Source organism: Gambusia affinis, linkage group LG22 (assembly GCF_019740435.1).
Source record: "Gambusia affinis linkage group LG22, SWU_Gaff_1.0, whole genome shotgun sequence".
NCBI lineage: Eukaryota > Metazoa > Chordata > Actinopteri > Cyprinodontiformes > Poeciliidae > Gambusia > Gambusia affinis.
In genome coordinates, this window is record NC_057889.1 from 15,811,250 (window position 1) to 15,830,153 (window position 18,904).

The 18,904-nt window shown below is 38.9% G+C and overlaps 1 protein-coding gene across 5 annotated transcripts in view; it reads right to left on the bottom strand.

Annotated features, from left to right (window-relative positions):
* LOC122825001 (1-phosphatidylinositol 4,5-bisphosphate phosphodiesterase beta-4-like) overlaps window positions 1-18,904 on the bottom strand; it is a 61,066-nt gene that overhangs the window by 1,930 nt on the left and 40,232 nt on the right. For all 5 annotated transcript variants that reach the window (XM_044106026.1, XM_044106025.1, XM_044106024.1 and 2 more), the window contains 32 exons: window positions 18,632-18,775; window positions 17,436-17,515; window positions 17,198-17,251; window positions 16,896-16,977; window positions 16,709-16,809; window positions 15,280-15,337; window positions 14,350-14,458; window positions 13,975-14,185; window positions 13,106-13,199; window positions 11,513-11,592; window positions 11,343-11,427; window positions 11,151-11,241; window positions 10,971-11,066; window positions 10,247-10,395; window positions 9,195-9,278; window positions 8,951-9,095; window positions 8,730-8,814; window positions 8,209-8,333; window positions 6,559-6,610; window positions 6,037-6,139; window positions 5,746-5,910; window positions 4,081-4,285; window positions 3,461-3,549; window positions 3,222-3,378; window positions 3,087-3,136; window positions 2,062-2,127; window positions 1,479-1,594; window positions 1,279-1,354; window positions 880-1,055; window positions 638-739; window positions 443-500; window positions 156-242 (listed from right to left, as the gene is read on the bottom strand). In XM_044106026.1, the coding sequence (XP_043961961.1) occupies window positions 156-242; window positions 443-500; window positions 638-739; window positions 880-1,055; window positions 1,279-1,354; window positions 1,479-1,594; window positions 2,062-2,127; window positions 3,087-3,136; window positions 3,222-3,378; window positions 3,461-3,549; window positions 4,081-4,285; window positions 5,746-5,910; window positions 6,037-6,139; window positions 6,559-6,610; window positions 8,209-8,333; window positions 8,730-8,814; window positions 8,951-9,095; window positions 9,195-9,278; window positions 10,247-10,395; window positions 10,971-11,066; window positions 11,151-11,241; window positions 11,343-11,427; window positions 11,513-11,592; window positions 13,106-13,199; window positions 13,975-14,185; window positions 14,350-14,458; window positions 15,280-15,337; window positions 16,709-16,809; window positions 16,896-16,977; window positions 17,198-17,251; window positions 17,436-17,515; window positions 18,632-18,775 (3,375 nt within the window). The remainder of the gene's footprint in view (window positions 1-155; window positions 243-442; window positions 501-637; window positions 740-879; window positions 1,056-1,278; window positions 1,355-1,478; window positions 1,595-2,061; window positions 2,128-3,086; window positions 3,137-3,221; window positions 3,379-3,460; window positions 3,550-4,080; window positions 4,286-5,745; window positions 5,911-6,036; window positions 6,140-6,558; window positions 6,611-8,208; window positions 8,334-8,729; window positions 8,815-8,950; window positions 9,096-9,194; window positions 9,279-10,246; window positions 10,396-10,970; window positions 11,067-11,150; window positions 11,242-11,342; window positions 11,428-11,512; window positions 11,593-13,105; window positions 13,200-13,974; window positions 14,186-14,349; window positions 14,459-15,279; window positions 15,338-16,708; window positions 16,810-16,895; window positions 16,978-17,197; window positions 17,252-17,435; window positions 17,516-18,631; window positions 18,776-18,904) is intronic.

Genomic DNA, 18,904 nt, shown 5'->3' on the forward strand with positions numbered 1-18,904 from the left:
AACTAGGCAGTAAGCACTTATTGGAAGAGTTTAATTGCAAATATAAAAGCATGTTATCAAAAACACTCTGTTCATTTCCTACAAGCATGTTTGCTTTTCCACAATTTTACAGTTTGTGAAATTCAGGCTCCTTTAGTTCATCATCATCTGCTTACCTGCTCGTTGTGCTTCTCCAGTTTATCCAACTGCTCCCTCTGATTTTTCTCCAGCTGCTCCATCTCCTTCTGATGTTTCATAGCCAACTGGAGGCGAATCAGAACATGAACATTTCATGACTGCAATACAAAATAATCTAGAGACTTACTTGATAGCACTGCTTTAACTTCCTAGTTACTTATGAACATTTTCCATGATGATATAAACGTATATAAAGTAGAAATTTTTGACTACCGTTTGTTGTTAAGAAAGTAGTTTATATCTATATACATCATAGCAAACATACCCTCTTCCTCTCATCCAAAAACTTCTTGGTGTTGCTGCTGTTTAACTCCCGCACTCTCCTGAATGACAAAAGCATTCACCTCATAAGAAAAACAAGTAATCATACAACGCTTTGCAAAAGAATTTCTACTCCAATGGAATGATTTATTTATTTTTAACAGATAAATATTTTGTAAGGCTTTGTCCTGTGACCCACCTCTCTCGCTCTGCCTTGTTTTTGATACTTTTGTCTTGACTGATTGCTTTACTGTTTTCCATGGACATCTTGGCCTGGTTGGCACGCATCTCTTTGCTTTGCCTGAGTTGTACATTTCCAAAAAAAACAAACAAACAAAAAAACCTAAATGCTACTGTTGCTCCTCTGCTGCATTTAGTAGAATTCTGAGACTATAGAAAGTGAATACAGAGTGTGTGTGTGCGTGTGTGTGTGTGTGTTACCTTTCATGAATGAGTTTGAGCTGCAGGGTCTGCTGATCCTGGACACTAGAAAGGAGCTTCTTGAGGTGCTCACACTGCTGGGTAACATGACTGTCCTTCATCTCGCGCTCTTCGCTGCTGTGACTACTGATGAGCTCCGACCACTCCTTAGTGTGTTGTGCTGTGATGTCTTTCACCTGCCCACGCACACACACACACACACACACACACACACACACACACACACACACACACACACACACACACACACACACACACACACACACACACACACACACACACACACACACACACACACACACACACACACACACACACACATGCAGACAGACAGCACGGTTGAGCATTGATTGTTTTCCAAGTACGACCATCTCTAGGAGGCATATTAGTTCTTGATACCTTTGCTTTATGATCTGTGGTGAGAGTTTGGATCTTATCTTCTGTCTCCTTCTTCAGCTCTTGGCAGTTGTTCTCCCTGTCGGTAAACAACACAGAAGTGAGAATCAAAGCCATCTGGAACCTGCAGATCCACACTCACTGTCTACCTCCTATGTTTTCACATAATAACGATCTTGCTTGTCTCATGACTGTTTTCTTACCCTCGTTTCTTGATGGCTTTCTCCAGCAGTTTCTCCAGATTAGTCTTTTCCTTTTCATGGAGGGACACCATCTTGTCCACCTGAGTGCAATGGGCTTTCTGCATTGCATTTTGATCCTGTTGTGTACATAGAGTAAAACCATAGGTGGATGGACCTTTGCCTTTTGCACCACTATAGCTTTGATTTAACAGCAACATTTGAACCAAAACAAAACGGGCAAGATTAACTGTTGTCATCGTCTTTCGGTCAACAGATGTGTCCAGATGGTGCTAATATTCATAACAAGAGAAATACTGTGATAATTAATGAGCTAGCATGGATGCACTAGCATCCACCATGGTCTCCATGGAGATAGCTGGCCAAAGGAGAACTTTAGCAAGTCTAATTTCTTTCTAAGCATTCATCACGTGGTCGTCTTCTGTTTGTTTACAAAGGACCGTCTGTGTTTATGCGAGCAGGCATAAAAAGATGAGGCAGAAGATGAAAGAGGAATTTCCCTTGTTCTGCTTCTGGTTTTCTGCGCTTCAATCGCCATCAGGAACAAGCAGCAGCCATTTTCCATTACCAACAAACTCCCACCTACCTTTGAGTGTTTCTTCTTTAAAGAGTTGAGCTCCTTCTGCTGCTTTTTAATCAGCTTTAGGTAGCTCTGCAGAGAGAAACACAGATGTAAGGTCGTCATATGCTGGCCATAATGAGGGCTGACACTGAACAGAGCTGCGTAATACTATGTACAAGGCCTTACAAAAATATCCCCACCCCTTAATCTCTCTCACATAACAATCTCAGACCTCAGTGCATTTTTGGTGGGATATTGCAGCTGTTTTTCCACCAAATACTTTTTAAAAATGTATTTTCACTTTTGTGTTCTCCATGGAGGCTAACACATACCAGTTTAACTAGAAAAGCTTGAATACTTTTCGTCGTTTAAGATACAAATTTAGGCCATCACAACCTCCCAAGTTTAGCTTTCAATGATTTTAAGTTGAAATGAAGCAGAAAAGCTGCAGCAGCTTCTTTAGGTATTTTTATGATGAGACAAATCTAGTAGGCTTTAATTGTTAAAGAGTTTATCACAAACTTAATTTGAGTTAAGTGATTTTATTCCCATTTTAGTGTTTAACCGCTATAAAATTGTCAAAAGATGTTTATAGATAGTAGATGGTGTTTGAGCTATAAAACACCAGGATAAAAATTCTGATTTGATTCCCAATTGTTTAAATCACATTCTGTACTCCTACATAATAAACCTGGGTTACTATGGTAACAATTAGGTCAAAATTGTTTGTTATACTAAAAGAATGAAAATGTGAGACATAAATATGTATTTTCCCCCTTTTATTCTAACACTCCTTCATAAAATCAGCTGTGTGTAACTTGATCTCAGTATAAATGCAGATGGTTCTGTGAAGGCGTGAACCAATAGTCTAACAAAACACTCTGAGGTTTGAGGTAATGTGGAAAAATGTGGAAAAGGTTAAGGAGAAAAAAATCCTTTTGCAAGGTATTTTTACTTTAATAAAAACAACAAAAATCTTAAATCTTGAAATCCACATTAATCACAAATCTTTCAAAAGTGAAGCAGATGTTGACTAAAACAATACAAACCTTCATTTGCTTTAAGTCATCAATGCTCACATTAGGCACAAGCGCAGTATCTAAAACAGCAGCAAAAAAACCTCAGTGTTTAGAATAAAAACAGGGTGCATATGTTTAAAAAGGCCATATAAATTCAGTGTTTACCCTTCTTGTTCTCGTTTGTGTTGTTTTGGATAGAATTGGAGGTCTGGGCCAGATCTGAGCTGGCTTGTTGTGTCACACTGGCCTTCCCTGTGTCTCCTTTTCCCTTTCCCTTCTTGTCATTCTTTGAGCTTCCGTTGGGAACATCTGCTATGTCGTTCTGTTAGACGAAGGATAAAGTTAAAATAGGAAGGTGTTTTTATTGTGAAAAGGCAGTTACTATTTCCTTTTGTTATGTGTACCGTGTCGATCCCCAGGGCCTTCATCTGGTCGGCTCTCTTCTCCGCTATGGTCAAAAACTTCTTTGGGTCTGATAGAGCATCCACAATAGCTGCATGCACAAATATTGAGGGAAATGCAGCTGTAAAAGTTCACTATCCTTCAGATAAAACACGTGAAAAAACAATAATATCAAGTGAAGAGGATTAAATTTTGAGCAGTGCTGTACTGGATAGGGAGAGAAGCTAATAGTCTCAGTAATGGCTCCACTCTCAAAGCCTCTTGGCTTTATTTAATGGCAACTCCAATTGTCCAACTCATTTGTATGCTTGTGCCCGTATGAAGCAGTCTGCAGATTTACTGTCGTCATCATTTTTGCCGTGCCATTACTGCAAATGTTAAAGCTAACCCGCCCGGGGCACAGGATGAGAAGAGACTTGCTAAACTTTCCATTTCTCCCCTGCTGTCCCTGTAGGCTACAGACGCCTTTATATTATCAGCTATGAATAATCTGAGGGGAGTTAAATATTGCAAGTCAGAACGAGAGCCACCTGTAGTTCTCTGTTCAAAAATAAAACACTTCAAGTGAATAAATGCGCTGCGAGTGTGTGTGTGTGTGTGTATGTAATCCTGCTGCCCTCACCTCCGAAGCCGTCGGGCACGTAGGTCTTGAGGATGATTTGGCAGAAGACCGTCGGCAACGACAGAGGGTTGTTGCCCTCGTTCCTCAGGGAGATGTGACGGTAGCCAGCCTGCAGGCCGTCCAGAGGCAGGATGCGTTGGCCAATCAGCTTGTTGTTGTCGTCGTACACTGCGATGCGCAGCACCGCCAGATCTGGCAAGATTACCTAGAGGTTGGGAGGGAGGAGAATGTTTATTTAAATAATGGTGTGAGAAACGCAGAGAGCAAATAGTGAATAAAATCAAGCAGCCAAACTAAAGTTGAAGTAGCGAGTCAAGGATGAAACTGGGGACATTACATGAAGAGAGCAGTGTGCTACCGATGTGTTGTGATCAGTGTGTCTTTAGACAAAACAAACAAACAAGGGAATAAATGTGTTAACTGGTTCTGTGTTGGGAGATAACTGCTCATAAAAGGGAGGATAAATGTATACAAAGGAGGTGAAGCTGGAGATCAAGGGTTGGAGGCACCATGTGTGTGCATGCATGCTTGCATTTCCATTGACACAGTATGAGTACTGCTGATGTGTACTGTTTGCTCAGTCATCTTGACAGCAGTATGTAAGCACTGAATGTACAGCAGCATCTGCAGGCATTTGTAAGGGTGGACGGGAAAGGAGAGACCCGGCAGCAGCTCCTGGTATGATGGCCCTGCTTTGATAGCAGTGTGTAAGTGTGTGTGAGAAGGAGAGAGTAAAGCAGCACTGCGGCAGGGTTTGATGGATGGTGTGTGTTAGAAAGCTGGAGTCACAGTCATGGCTGAGAGACTTCCTATTCTGCTGAGAGCAGCACTATTATCTACACATTACTCCATGGCTTTCTGTCTCAGGTCTTTCAGTTTCTTGTTTCTCTTCTTTATCTGTAATTATTTTTTTCTTTCCATCTTCCTACGTCATTTGTTTTACCCTCATTTCCATCTTCATCTTTGCTCAGACACAAACTAACGTACACGTCACATTTTGCTCCACATTACCCGGCGTTGTTTTAGGATACTAGAAATAAAGACTACTGAAGCCTGCAAAAGGCTTGCTAATGGGGTCGGTTTACCGTCCAACAGGAGGACAACCCAGATCAGGGTCAGCTCAAGCTTTTGGGAAGTTTATTATGCAAAAGAAAGAACTGCGCTGATCCCTTCTACTACAAAATTATGAACCATTTTGTGTTGGTTTATCACAAAATCCCCTAAAAATTCATTGAAGATTGCCCTGTGAATTGGAGCATTTTCAAGGTCTGGATATGAACTACTTGTATTTATGCCCTCTCTCATTGTGTAAAATGTTGTATTCATATGTAAACCAATCCTTTCTTCATTCTTCCCCTCCTTTCAATTTGTAATAGTACCACTAACAGATGGTTGTGATATATTTAGCAGCGGGAAAAGATCACAACTGGACAAGTCTACATGCTTAAGGTGCTGGATTTTACGTACTAGTGGGAGATGGAGAGTTTGCAAAAACTGAATTCATGGATGTAGTGGCGTGATCTAATACAGTGGATCATAAGTAAATAGTAAACTTTTGGATTTATATTTTAAAAAAAGGACAGAAAAAGTGAATATTTTTGCAAGAACAATGCAGGCTAATGACGGTATCTTATTATTGCTTCCCTCTCATGTCTTGCTTCATACCTTTCTGAAAACAAAGGGCTCTTCGTTGTAGGCTGGATTCAGTCCATTGTTCATCACCATGCGTGTGCGGAACTCTTTCCGGATTGTATCCGTAGGCAAGCCGTACATATCGACTTCAACGTACGTGCCAATTTTTTTGTCAGACAGAAACTGTCCTGAGAACACCTGAAATTCAGCAGGAAAACACAACTTACTGCAGCTTTTTACAAAGAAATGTTAGTGAGGATAAAAATAATAAAGATGCTGCTGTTCCTGTTGTGATAACAGCCGCCAGCATTCTGATGGGCTAACCTGGACGCTGCAGGTTGCTGCAATGACGCCATCCACCGGCGTCTCAGAGAACGGGTCAAACGTCCTGTCTGACCGACGCATGAAGTCTGGCTTCAGCAGGTACCTGAGCACAGGAACAACAAAATCACCTATGGGTAAACTCACTGAATACTGATATTTTGAAAGTCACACATTTCTACCAATATCAGAGAGAAAAAAAATCATCAGACATTCCACATTAGAAAATATTAATAATGATAGTTGTCTGCAAATGCCCTGCTCTCCGCACAGATGACATTCCTAGTATTAGCAGTACAATCCCTGCCCTCAGGGACAGTATTAGCCGAGGAATGGAGACAGCAATGGGAGGAGGAAGATGTAAATGAATTCAGAGACGAGTGAAAGGGAGCATCCTTTTCCAAAGCACTTATTGGCTCTCAGGGGCAAGTAGTAGCTACTGGCAACAAGTAATGAGATGTGACAAGTTGTAATTGATGAGCCTTAGAGAGAGGGAGGTGGAGAGGGGGGGGGGTCTGCTCTCACCCACAACAGCCGTTGTACTCAAACTTTCCTTGGTTCAGCTGCATGGCCAGATCTGAAAGAGCACAGGGGAGAAAAAATAGATTTTAATAGCAAGCTCTTACGTTAGAACCACAACAAATCTAAAATTCTAAAGGTAAAAACCCAACATGCAAACAATAAATTAGAGTACTGGAAAATGTTTTAGGTTTTTGGCTGAAAAGCAGAGAGATTTATTTCTTTAACATCTTTGCTCTTAAATAATCTACTTCCAAGAGCTCCGCCTCCTGTGTAAAAGGCCTCCAGCTCTTGCACATGCCCGGCAAACAGCGGACCATATGGTCAAGCCGCTTCTGCTTCCAGATACAGAGCAGCAGCTGCTGTTCAATAGGCATAACTCACAAAATATATGTGCTTGTGCACAATTTCAAAATGTTGGCCTCATAAGAGAGTTGCACAGTCAAAAGCTGAAAAACAAACAGGAGCAACTGTGGAGACGAGGCTAATATATAAAGTGTCAGTAGGTTGGCTGTGTAAATATTTGCACAAGAGACTCAAACAAAACGCTGCTTGCCCTATAGTTCTTCCTAGCTAGGAATGTAAACCTGAAAGGAAGTACTGCATATTGATTCATGTAACAAGAAAATTAAAAACTTGACAGTATGATGCCAAGTCAAATGCCCCTCTTGATCTTTTCCACATTTCCTCATGTTGCAAGTTCAAACTTCAAGAATTTCAGCAGGATTTTTTTTTTTTGTAGTAGACTGAAACAAATTAACATGTAATCATGAAGTGGAAGTAAAATTATATTTGGGTTTTCAGTTTTAACCATGGACTCTACAGCATCTATTTGTATTCACCCTCCCTGAGTGACTATTTTGAAGGAACACATTTTACTGCAATTACATTGAAGAGAGACATAAATTTGAGGATCTTTGACCTACTGGAAAAGTAAACTTCCAGCCCAGTTTTAAGTTTTGTGCATCATCTAAATGTCACTTTTTTCATGTTTTCGTTCTGTTCATTAACTGACCAGGTCCTCTGTTGCTTGAATAGAAAAGCATCCCCACTGCATGATACTGCAAAACAGAAAAACTGTGAAACAGAACTTCTTAAGGTTTTCTTCAGACAATTTACTATTTCCCACTCTTTCATAAAAAACAGAGCAATATTAGCTGCACTAGATTTTATTCAGGGGTATCAAAGTATAGCGGGATTATATACATATGCTGCACCTTTTAAATTTCTTTTTGGATAAATAAGGATCAGAAATCTTGTTGTTTTTCTTCCATTACACAGTTATTCACTGTATTGTCTAAGTTTGTGGTTATAATGCAGCAAAATGAAAAGTCTGAAAATCAAGTAATGTGATTTATGTGAAAGTGATAATGTTGACAGTACGTATAATAAATAACATGCAGCATAAAACATTAGTTTACATGTGAAAAGTATTAGACAGATTTTTATTCAAACTGAGTGCATATCACCCTCTTATTCCTTTCTGTCATCTTTAGCAGCTGAACAGCGTAGCCTCCTTCAACCACATCATGTGCATAAGATACCATAAGATCAGAGGTGCTTTTCTATATTTCGGGAACACATTAAATACACGTGTGTGTGTGTGTGTGTGTGCGCAAGAGAGGGTCAGAAGTCCCATGTTGCATGCTGTGGTACCTGGGGTCTGGAAGTTGAGGGAGACCATCTGGCAGCCTGCGTTCCAGAAGATCTGAGGCATGTAATTACTGGAGTCCACCCTGCCTCCTTTGGGGTAGATACGGCTCATCTGACGCTTGTTGTAGCTGCACTGATGCTCAGGAAAATTTCAAAAGGGATAAAAAAAAAAAAAGAAGGAGAGCATGTGTGGTGGTGCACATGTAAGTGTGTGTGTTTGGGAGCGTGGGGGTGGGATTGAAAATGTGTGCATGTCTGTAACAGCGATGAAAAATGCACAAGATGGTTGAACAAACCAATTTAACTTAGCAAGATATAAAGCTTGAGACGCTGCATGTTCTGTTTGAACAGAAAACCCAGAAAAATATGCAGCTGTAGTGCATCAGGAACTAGTGATTTATGAGATCTTTATTTAGTTTAAAGAATGAAGGTGTTCTTAGTGGTGCTGATCATAATATCATAAGGTGTGTTCATTAAGTTTTTCAAATCTAAAGCAGCAGTAATCTCAGTGGCTCAAAGGATACTTGACAAACTCGATGGCGTTGGTCTTCAGATAGCCCAGGCCCACTGACTCATTAAAGGATGACATGTTGTGGTGGATATTCCTCTCTGAAACACACAAAATAGGACCAGAAATAGTAAAATCAGGCTCTTTGCTTTGGACTTTGAGGTTGTTTATCTGCTCTCCACATCAGTGTACAGAAAACTAACCTGTGGAAGAGAGAAAAACTGTAATGACCCTCACCTTCTGCAACATCAAACCCCTGGAACTTCACCGGCTGTGCATAGTTGACCATGGCTGAGAGATACGGGTGGATATTTGTGGTGGCTGACTCGTATTTATATTGCGCTATTAGAGCCTCCTCAGAGTCCTCTGCCACGTCTCCGCCCTGCACACAACAGAGGGATAGTTACAAATTACTTACGGTGTGCATAAATATCTTCCAAAGATCTCTACAGAGTAAGGAGAAACATCGGCGGGTTCTTGCCTTCTTGTTGTCTTGATCAGATGCCTCAGAGATATCTGTGGCGTCTGTTGCTTCAGAAATCTCTGTGACCTCACCATCAGGCACCTGGGGTGGAAAAAAAGGGTCCAATCATGAGGAGCCCTGTGATTTTTACAAATATGGCTAATCTGACTTCATTAAAAATATCTATCAACATCATTTGCTGCAACTTCATGTACTGTTTACCTGAACTAAAACTGAGGATGTCAGAGGCAGGAAACACATGATGCGTTTTAATGATATTTTCAAGATGCAGTCAATGGATATTTTTTGTACCTCATGAATAATTTAACATAAATGTGATTTCCTTCCCACTATTGGCTACTATTCTGCACTGAAATGTGAACTCCTGCTTTCAGAATAAGAATTTGAGAAATTAAACTGGAAAAAGCAGCATAAAGCTGTATAATCTGTATATCATTTGTTCTTTCCATTCTGACAATCATGAATCAGAAATTAAGCGATTTGTTCTTGAATTGTATACACAAAGTAATTCAGTTGGCGTTTAAATTAAGTTAAATTAATTTCTTCTTCCTATTTTATTCCAAACTGCTGTGCAGTAAGTCCGTAGTTTGAATTTGATTTTGTAGTGTTTGATAAATGCAAAAGCTTACTGTGAAACATTGGAAAATAATTATCAAATTGAGAAAAATGTTTTTCAAATCAATCAAAAACTTTGACAGAAAACAAAATCAATATATAAAAAAGTTGATTCTACAACATAAATTTGCCAACATTCAGGTGAGGAATAAAAAATAGTTTATCTAAGTATTGTTTAATGCTATTAACTTAATATGCATTATTTTCTAAATCAGTCAAAAGCATAAAAATCTTGAGACAAGCATGTTGTATGACAGTTGCAAGTATATTAAAAAAATCCTAAGAACAGGAACATCGTAAATATTTAAGCTCATTGTTTTTGCTTCTGTAAGACTTCATTTTGGTCTCACTCTATACAAAATGATCTGAAAGTGTGTAACTGCATTCTCTGAAAAGTGCAAACTACGAGTCTGATCCTCAAACTACAGACTGACCTTTTTGATGCTGTTGTTGTGCTTTTCCTCTTTTCCAGAGCTGATCAGGTTACTCTGGGAAAGATTGTTCGTCTCTTTGTCACTGGCGACTTCTGACAGAATGCTGGGAGCCTCTGAATTCAAATCTTTATCTTCGGATTCTTTTTCCCCTACGCCAAGATACATAGTAATAAAAATAACTTACAGTTACTCAAATGTATGCCAGCCCCTTTTCTTTTAATAAACAAGTTAGCTACATGGAGTTTTTCTTTTACACAGAATCGGACATTTTTCTTGGCGAACAGTGCTGGTCAGAAGGGAACATACAATTGACATGGCTATAAATGTATTAATTCAATTTCAGTGCTACAAATTGTTGTGTAACTCTAAAAAATAAAAATGCAAAAACACAAAACATGCAAGCTGAACTGACTTAAATACATTCTGGAGGAGCATTTTATACTCAGACAAGACAAATATTTTCTAAGAGCAATGGTGAGGCTATAAACCTTAGAATATTGTAACAAGCATGGAAGGGGAAGGATGATGCTGTGGGGCAGACTTGCTCCATGTGGTATTGGTACATTTCACAAAAGAATTATTGCAGTTGTATCATTATGTGACTGAAACAACTACTCAACTACATAATTAGAAGCTGAATATAACATATTATAAATAATATATTGACTATGCCTGTCCAATTGATCAGTTTACACAAAAACAGTTAAAGTTGTATTGAGCTGACCGTTCTCGGCATCGTCCTCATTCTCTTCTCCCATAATGATAGCAGGAGTGTTGGTCTCACCGGCCTCCATGTGCTTCTTTAAAGCTTCAAGTTGCCCTGTGTCACACATTCACAATGTTTATAGTTTCCAAGCTTAACATCACCTGAGGATGAAGTTTAGCGTCTGCACTTTATACGTACTCTGCTCCACTTCAGGTTTTAATCGCTTATTCTTTATTAGGATTTTTCTCTTCAGGTCATTTGGGGAAGGTAAAGGATGCCCAGGATCCATCTGAAGACAGGCAGAGAGAGACATGACACAATCCCAATTCTATGGCCTCTTGTTTTATATAGTGGGAAGAAATTTCAGTGAGAGAAAGAGGAAAACTTTACTGGGTAGTTCTCCAGAGGCTGCCTGAGAAGGAGGTCGCCAAAGAGCTCCTCACAGTACTTGGCCATCTTATACTGCTGTAGTTTACTGGAAGTAAACAAAAATAGAATGCAGTGAATAAACTGACATGTTATTACAGTAGATATGTTAAAAACATTGATGGAAAATGTACCTGCAATGATTTTCAAAGGATAAAATAACAGGATAATCAGATGTGACAAACGCCGTCTCCTTGATTGCTTGGATCACATCCTGTGGGGATGAAAAGAGACACAAAGGAGTTAGGATATGCAGTTTCACAGTATGAGCACAAGGTGGCAGACAGCTACAATAAGACAGAAAACAGCACTCATTTTTCTTCTGAATCCTCTGCTCTTCTTTGTGCTCATCATTTGAAAGTCTTTGTGAGCTTGGCTGGCTTGACACATTCTTTGATGATGGCCAAAACCAGATATTTGTAAAGACTTTTATTTACCAAACAAAAATATGTTTGGTAATCCTAATGTAAAGCAGGAAAAGTTTAATACAATATGTCAGTGAGTAAAAAGGTTGTTTGTAGTTTTGCAGAAGTAGAAGTAGTTATCTGGGTTCAACAGGTTATGCATGTAACAAAAATGGATCTCTATGTTTGGTCCCTAAATCATCTGGAGGATACAGTAAACAAAAAACTTTCAGAAGAAATTTAAACGGGGCCTGCCAAAGTGTGCCCGTCGGTTGGAACCCAGCGTTCTGATGCTAAAAATGAGCATCAATGCTAAAGTAAGCTACGCTGTATTCAAGAGCATGTGAGGAGTCACGGACATGTTAAAAAACATGGACTTACGCCATTCAGTATGTTAAAATTAGTGTAGAAGCTAAAATTTGCCAAAATGTTAATGTTAGCATAAATGTGCCAGTGGCATGTGGGGTATCACTAGCATGTTTCTTACCTTGACTTCCTCCATTCATGGATAATAAATTTAAAAAAAAATAGCTAAAAAGCTTTTTTTAGGGAAAAGGTTAAGAAAATGTTTGCCGTAATGTTAAAGCAGTGCCTTCTGATTTTAACTTTTGCAAAAGTAAAAAATCAGACATTTACTCCGTGGCACTTGGTTACCAGAAACGTCCTCGTCTCTTAGCAACAGACTAACAACAAATATTGTTATTGTTCAAAAAAACATACAATTTCTTCTGCTCTTTTGAAATTCTATTTAACTTGTACTAATTGACAACTGTGAAATTTTCAAAAAAGTGAGATTTTTCTTTATTTTTTTTGTCATCGGTGGTAAGTATATTATAAAACTAGACATTCAACACAAAAGTAAAAATTTCATTTATACCTTGTGGCAGTTCGTTACCAGAAAAAAAAACGCTCATCACTTAAAACCAAATTAATTATCGTTTAAAAAACATAAGCTCTTTTGAAATACTGCTTATCTGCTTAGACGCAAGAAATGTACAGTTATTAAATTTTGCAAAAGTAAAAATCAGATGTTTACTTCATGGCACTTGGTTACCAAAAAATACGAGCTCATCTCTCAGCATCAGATTAACAAAAAATACTTATTGTTAAAAAAACATAACATTTTTTCTGCTCTTTTGAAATACCACTTATTGTATACTACTTATCAAGAATTGTGCAGTTGGTGAATTTTTCAGAAAAGGGATTTATTTTTGTCATTGGTGGTAAATATATTATAGAACAGATATTCAACAAAAAAGTAAAAATCTGATTTATACTTCGTGGCAGTTCGTTACCAGGTTCTCCACTGTTGTGGGGATTTACCTTGAACAGGATGTCTGTACACATGGCCTTGCCATGAGTAATGATGGGTTCCTGGTCCTCTCCTTTGCCATCCCAGCAGTCCAGCTCCACACATCTGATCAGTAAGCAAATAGAAATCTTCCTGAGGTACTCAGATTGCACAATGGACCCATTACAAATTATAAAACAGGACATTATGTACATGCATAACCAGATTTTAGCTCATTTTATATCAACGCAGTTTATGAAGAACAATAACTTTTTCTGCAAGTTGTGTTTATGAATGACTGAGTGGAGCTGTATAAAATATGTTCTAAGTCAAACTATCAAGCCATACTGAAACATAGTAAACATACTAGCATTAGCATAGCACTTCAGCAAACTGCTCTCCATATTCAGTGGTGGTGTGTTTTACACTACTTTAAAGTTCAGCTCTGGAAAAAATGAAGAGACCACTTAAAATGATCAGTTTCTCTGAATTTACTTTTATTCCATGAATTACTGAAGTGTTTGTGAAATTCCAAGCCAAAATTTGGTATTTGTTTGCAGAAAATGAGAAATGGTCAAAATGACAAAAAAGATGCAGAGCTTTCAGACCTCAAATAATGCAAAGAAAGCAAGTTCATAATAATTTAGAAACAATACTAATGTTTTAACTCAGGAAGAGTTCAGAAATCAATATTTGGTGGAATAACCAGGAGGTTTTCAATGGGGTTCAGTGCAGTGGAGTGGGCTCTTCATTTTTTTCAAAGCTAATGTAAAAATCAACACATGGCATTGATTTTAATGCATTAGATGCAGACTCTGAATCAGAAAATGCTCATTCTTATATTTTATAGGCAAATAAACATGCCTATTCATTATGCTTAGACTGTGTCACTGTGTAATACCTGCATCCAGACAGCAGGACCTGGCGGTACATCTCCACTGATGACTTCCCTCCAAACTGTCTTCCTGTCAGGTATGTGTTGTGGGAGGAGCTGATAAAATAATGAGCCAAAGGCTGATCCATGTCTTGGTACAGCTCTAGTCTGTCCAGGAACACTGGAGCATTTTCGTCTGACATTAGGTACCGACAGAACCCGTCACTCGACATGCGGCCTAGGAGGAGGAAGACAAGATAAAGATGACTTTGTGACTGCAATAAATTAGCCAGGTTTAAATTCAATAAATACCTGTTTCTGTAGCTTCAAGATTACACAGGCAGATGGCAGCAGAGGCAAAGAAATGTCTGTCTCCAGATTTCATTCATATATTGCTTTTACCTTTTTTCTTCAGCTCTTCGTCCCTTTCATATTTCTCGATGATCTGCGTGGCTCTTTTGGGGTCGTAAAATGGAAACAGAATCTCATTTAACCTCGGGTCACGTTGGTTCTGCAGAGCAAGACACGAGCACAGGTGTGCATCACATGTACGTTACATCCAGTTCCTCCGAACAAGAATGCTTCTTAAAAAACTTGACACTACCATACATGTCAACACTTTCAGTAGAATTTAAAACTCAATTCATATCAAGGATTAATTTTGTGCAAATGCTTGGAGAACGTCTGACTTTAATTTCAGATATTTCTAACACTAGCATGTCTTCAACAGGATGGCATTTAGATCATAGGGCAAAACCAATCGCTACAAAAAATAAGTGCAGAGTTAAAAATGATTCATAACAAGGCAGTCATATGTGCTGGAAGGGTTGAAAGCAGCTCTAACAAGACGTTACAGTGATAGAGCACATTCTTGTAGGCAAAGTGGGAATGAATCCAGCTGAGTCCAGAGCATGGCGCAGCACAGACATGACTGGACAGCAGATGCAACAAGCAGGTATTCAGCCACACACAGGAGGACGGCCGCAAAACACAGACACACAGCAGGAAGCGAGATGAACCAAGCCGGACGCAACAGGATGGAAACCTCTCCTCCTGTTGTCATGACAACACCACTCAGACAATGGGAGGCAAACCTCGCTAAGGGACAGTAGGGGGAACGGGACGAAAGGGGGCATGCAGAGTTTGGTAGCTGGTGGAAGTTGCCCCTCCAGGCAAGCTGAATGTTGTTTAATTGGGTTTTAAAGATGGCCGATGGAGGGCAACTTCTATTCACAGCAGGAAGGGAAGAGGAGGCAGGGCGGGGGGGGGCAGCAGAGAGGGGCTGGCTGAAGCCAAATACACAAAGAAGTTAATGAATGATAAAGAGCTTACTTCATTCAGAAAGCTGACTAACTGGTCTACAGTTAAATAATCTGTTTTGTTCCCATTGCTGCAAAGGAATTATTGGAAAAGAAAAAATATTGTTATAACTCTTGAAACGGACATCCACACAGTCATCCATACAGTCAGTTAAAATTAGAAAGTGTTTTGATTTACACGTTTCATCCAAATTTGTTAAACATATCTCTTTAGGTTTGAATGTTGCCAGTAGGTTGATCCTAATTCAGTGCTGAACTGAAAGCAGGTTAGGCTGTCCAGGCGTAGTTAGTGTAGCAGGAGCAGAAACATTTATCCAAATCATACCCAATGTCACCTAACAGTTCTCACTTTTATTTCAGAGTAGATTATTGAAAGAACAAAGTGTTATTTTATTTTATTTTTTTCTGGTGATCCGTTCTTTTACTGATTATTAGTGATGGGTAAATGAGGCGTCATGAAGCGTTTTGACCCATAGCAAAATCATAGTACTTTGATTGATACTGTGTCGATACTGTGTCACTGAATACTGACACCTGCTGGACATTAAAAATCCCTACAGGCAATGTAAATGACAGAATGATTTGATGACAGTCTATACAATAAGATTTAAGTCATTGCATTTTATGTTGTATTATGTCATATCGTCAGTTAAATTCAAAATATATTTGATATTCTTAGATAGTCAATAAATAATGTGAACGTGTTTGGAATGAGGATGCTTGTGGACTGGGTTTATTTCCCACTAATTTTCATAAAAATAAAATTAAGTTTTTCCAACATTCTGAAATTTAGTGTGTTATGTTTTTTTGACACAACTTCTCCTGCTATAGAAAAAAAAATGAAGTAAACAATACATTTATATGAAATAATTTATAAAAACCTGAGTTTATCCTAGGTGTATCTGGGACTTCATTCTGATGCCTATTTATTTAAATAAGACAGTTCTGTCAAACATATCCAACACTTAACCTACAGAACATAATATGAAAGTAAACTAAGAGTCAACTTCAGCTGAATTTGGATTCAGATGGATCAAGTAGAAACTGGAAAGAACCGGATGGAACAACAACGAAGTGATAACCAATAACTTATTTTCTGTTGTTAGATCAAAATGGTCCCAAACTACAAAACCTTTCGTTTGCCTTGAGGCTCCGTAGTTGATGCTGTACCGTAAAAGATCAAGAATTATTTTGGCAAATTCATCCCGCTGACAGATTTGCTTCCTTATAAACACAGTTTGGCGCGCCAGTGCCATTTTGAATCGGTCACATGACTTGCTGAAAGCAATACGCGCGCCGACACAGGGTTTTGTCTATGGGCTTGACGCATGTGCCGACGCATCGGTGTTGCCGGACCCATCACTACTGATTATGCTCAAAGCCGGTGAACATATCGGCTACACAAACAAGCATGCAGGAGAGTTTAAAACAGGACAGCTTACATTTTCTTGAAGAGCTCCTCTATATCTGTGCGGGGGCAGATCTTCTGTGTCAGCGCGTAGAAAATGTCAAAGGTGAAGTCTGAGGGTTCAATCTCGTCATTCTGCAGCCATGTACAGAAACACCACACACTTTAAGATTCATTGCATAAGAAGTGATCAAATGGAAGTTCCTGGCTCTCGCTTTTACCTTTCCACTGGGAAGACCTAGATCCTTCAGAGCCTGAAAGATCCCTTTCTCTGTCTTCCCTGACGCAAAGGTTCTTGTGATACTAAAAAGGAAAGGAGAAAGTTATAAGTAGCAAATCAAAGAAGCAGTTCTCAGACGCAAGCAATGTAAAACTGTGGCAGAGGTTCTGTCACATGAATTCCCAATAAAATAAACATTAGGGTTGCAGTGATACAAAAGGTAAAAATAGCTAAAAGTTTGATAAAAATATTTAAGCACGGCACTGTGAAACATGTTCAGAAAAACATAAAAGTGATTCTTACCCTCTAACAGGGATCTTCCCGTTGACATTGGTCAAGAAACACATCCTCATCCAACTAAATAAGTAAATGTAAAAGCACACAAAAATAAAAATAATCAAAGAAAAGTTCAAAAAGAGGTCATGAGTATAAGCCCATGGACTTTGCAGGCGGATCAATTTCTCTACAAACACTCCAGAGTAAAGAGTTTACAGTGTTTCCTAGTATTTGGAGGCTAAAAAAACAGCATAAATACACTCACTGTTTCTTGAGGCATGTCATTGGACACACGTTGTTGGCCTTAAAGTTGTGGATCACCGACCTCAAACCCTCAATCCATTTCTGAAAACAGCCAAGCGTAAGTATTAAAAATTACACATGAGCGCGCTGCTGCCCCCTACAGACAATGACTCGCAAATAGAAGACACTAAAGGTCCTAATTGTATTGTGTTGAGAAAAACTGTCAATAAAAACAAGAAAAAAACCCCTCAATTTACACAACATGGCCAAAACATTTTAGATACATACTAATTAATTGAAATTAAATCAGACAATTTTCTCTTTATATGCTACTTTTCACAGGTTGAATACTGAAAAATAACAGCATGTAATGTCACACATTTATCCTGATTTTTACTCATAGAGTAAAAATCAGGATAAATGTTTAGGACTTATACTTTAATGTTTCATGATTCTCTGGTGGAGAACAAAAAATGAGAACCAGTCCAATTGGATTTGGCATGCCAGACTTTAAAAAAAGATTATATAGTGGTACCTCCTCTTCATGTACAATCATTTCCAAAGTCCCCCACAACATATATATATATATAATGTTTTAAAAAATAATTAACCACAACTGGAGTAGTAAAAAGAATAAAAGTGTAGCCGTTGAAAATCACTAAATACTTAGGTGACAGTCGGAGCTCATCTAAAGTCTAAAACATGGCGGTAACAAAAAGTGAAAGCTATTAACAGATAGTTTGGTGGAAGTTGCCCCTCCAGGCAAGCTCTTCTGTATTTTGTCTCAACAAGACACAACAGAGAAGCGACAGAGAAAACGATTCACTCAAATGCGTCTATTTATCACAATGACTCAAGGCCCTGTGTAGGAGGGGGAATATACATCATGCTGCATTCCCTTTCCTTTCATTCTTAATGAAATAGTTACTCTGTGTGGGTGGTGCTTTGCCCTTTATATACAGTAAATTACTGAATTAATTTTGGCTACACTCCAACTGCTGAAAAGCCTTTAGGATGTTTTTTATTTATTTTTTTAGCAACATGCTTTGTGACCCTTAGAGAATTCTGGCTTTGTTCATTATTAATCAAAGTGCCATGCAATACAGATCAGGTGGGATGCCAACTATACTTTCTAATTGACTGAAACAGGATGATATTGTTTCCTGTTCACTCCTGTATCGGCACCATTTGTGCAATACAATAGCCGAGTGCTTTTACCCTGGCTGTGTCGGGGCTCTCTGCCACCATGAACATGAAGCTCAGGTTGACCAGGTCAGTGCCGCTGCAGATGCAGATGATGCATCCCTCCAGGTCGGCTTCTGTCTTTCCTATGGCCTCGAATGAGGACAGGATCTTTGGGTCCTGGGAAAATAAGGACAGATCAACAAACTGAGTACTGTACACGTCGTCGAAGGTAAGCAAAGTTAAGGACGTTACAAAAAGGGGCAAAGAAATATCCTTAAAAAGTAATGTAATGCGCCCATTGTGTGC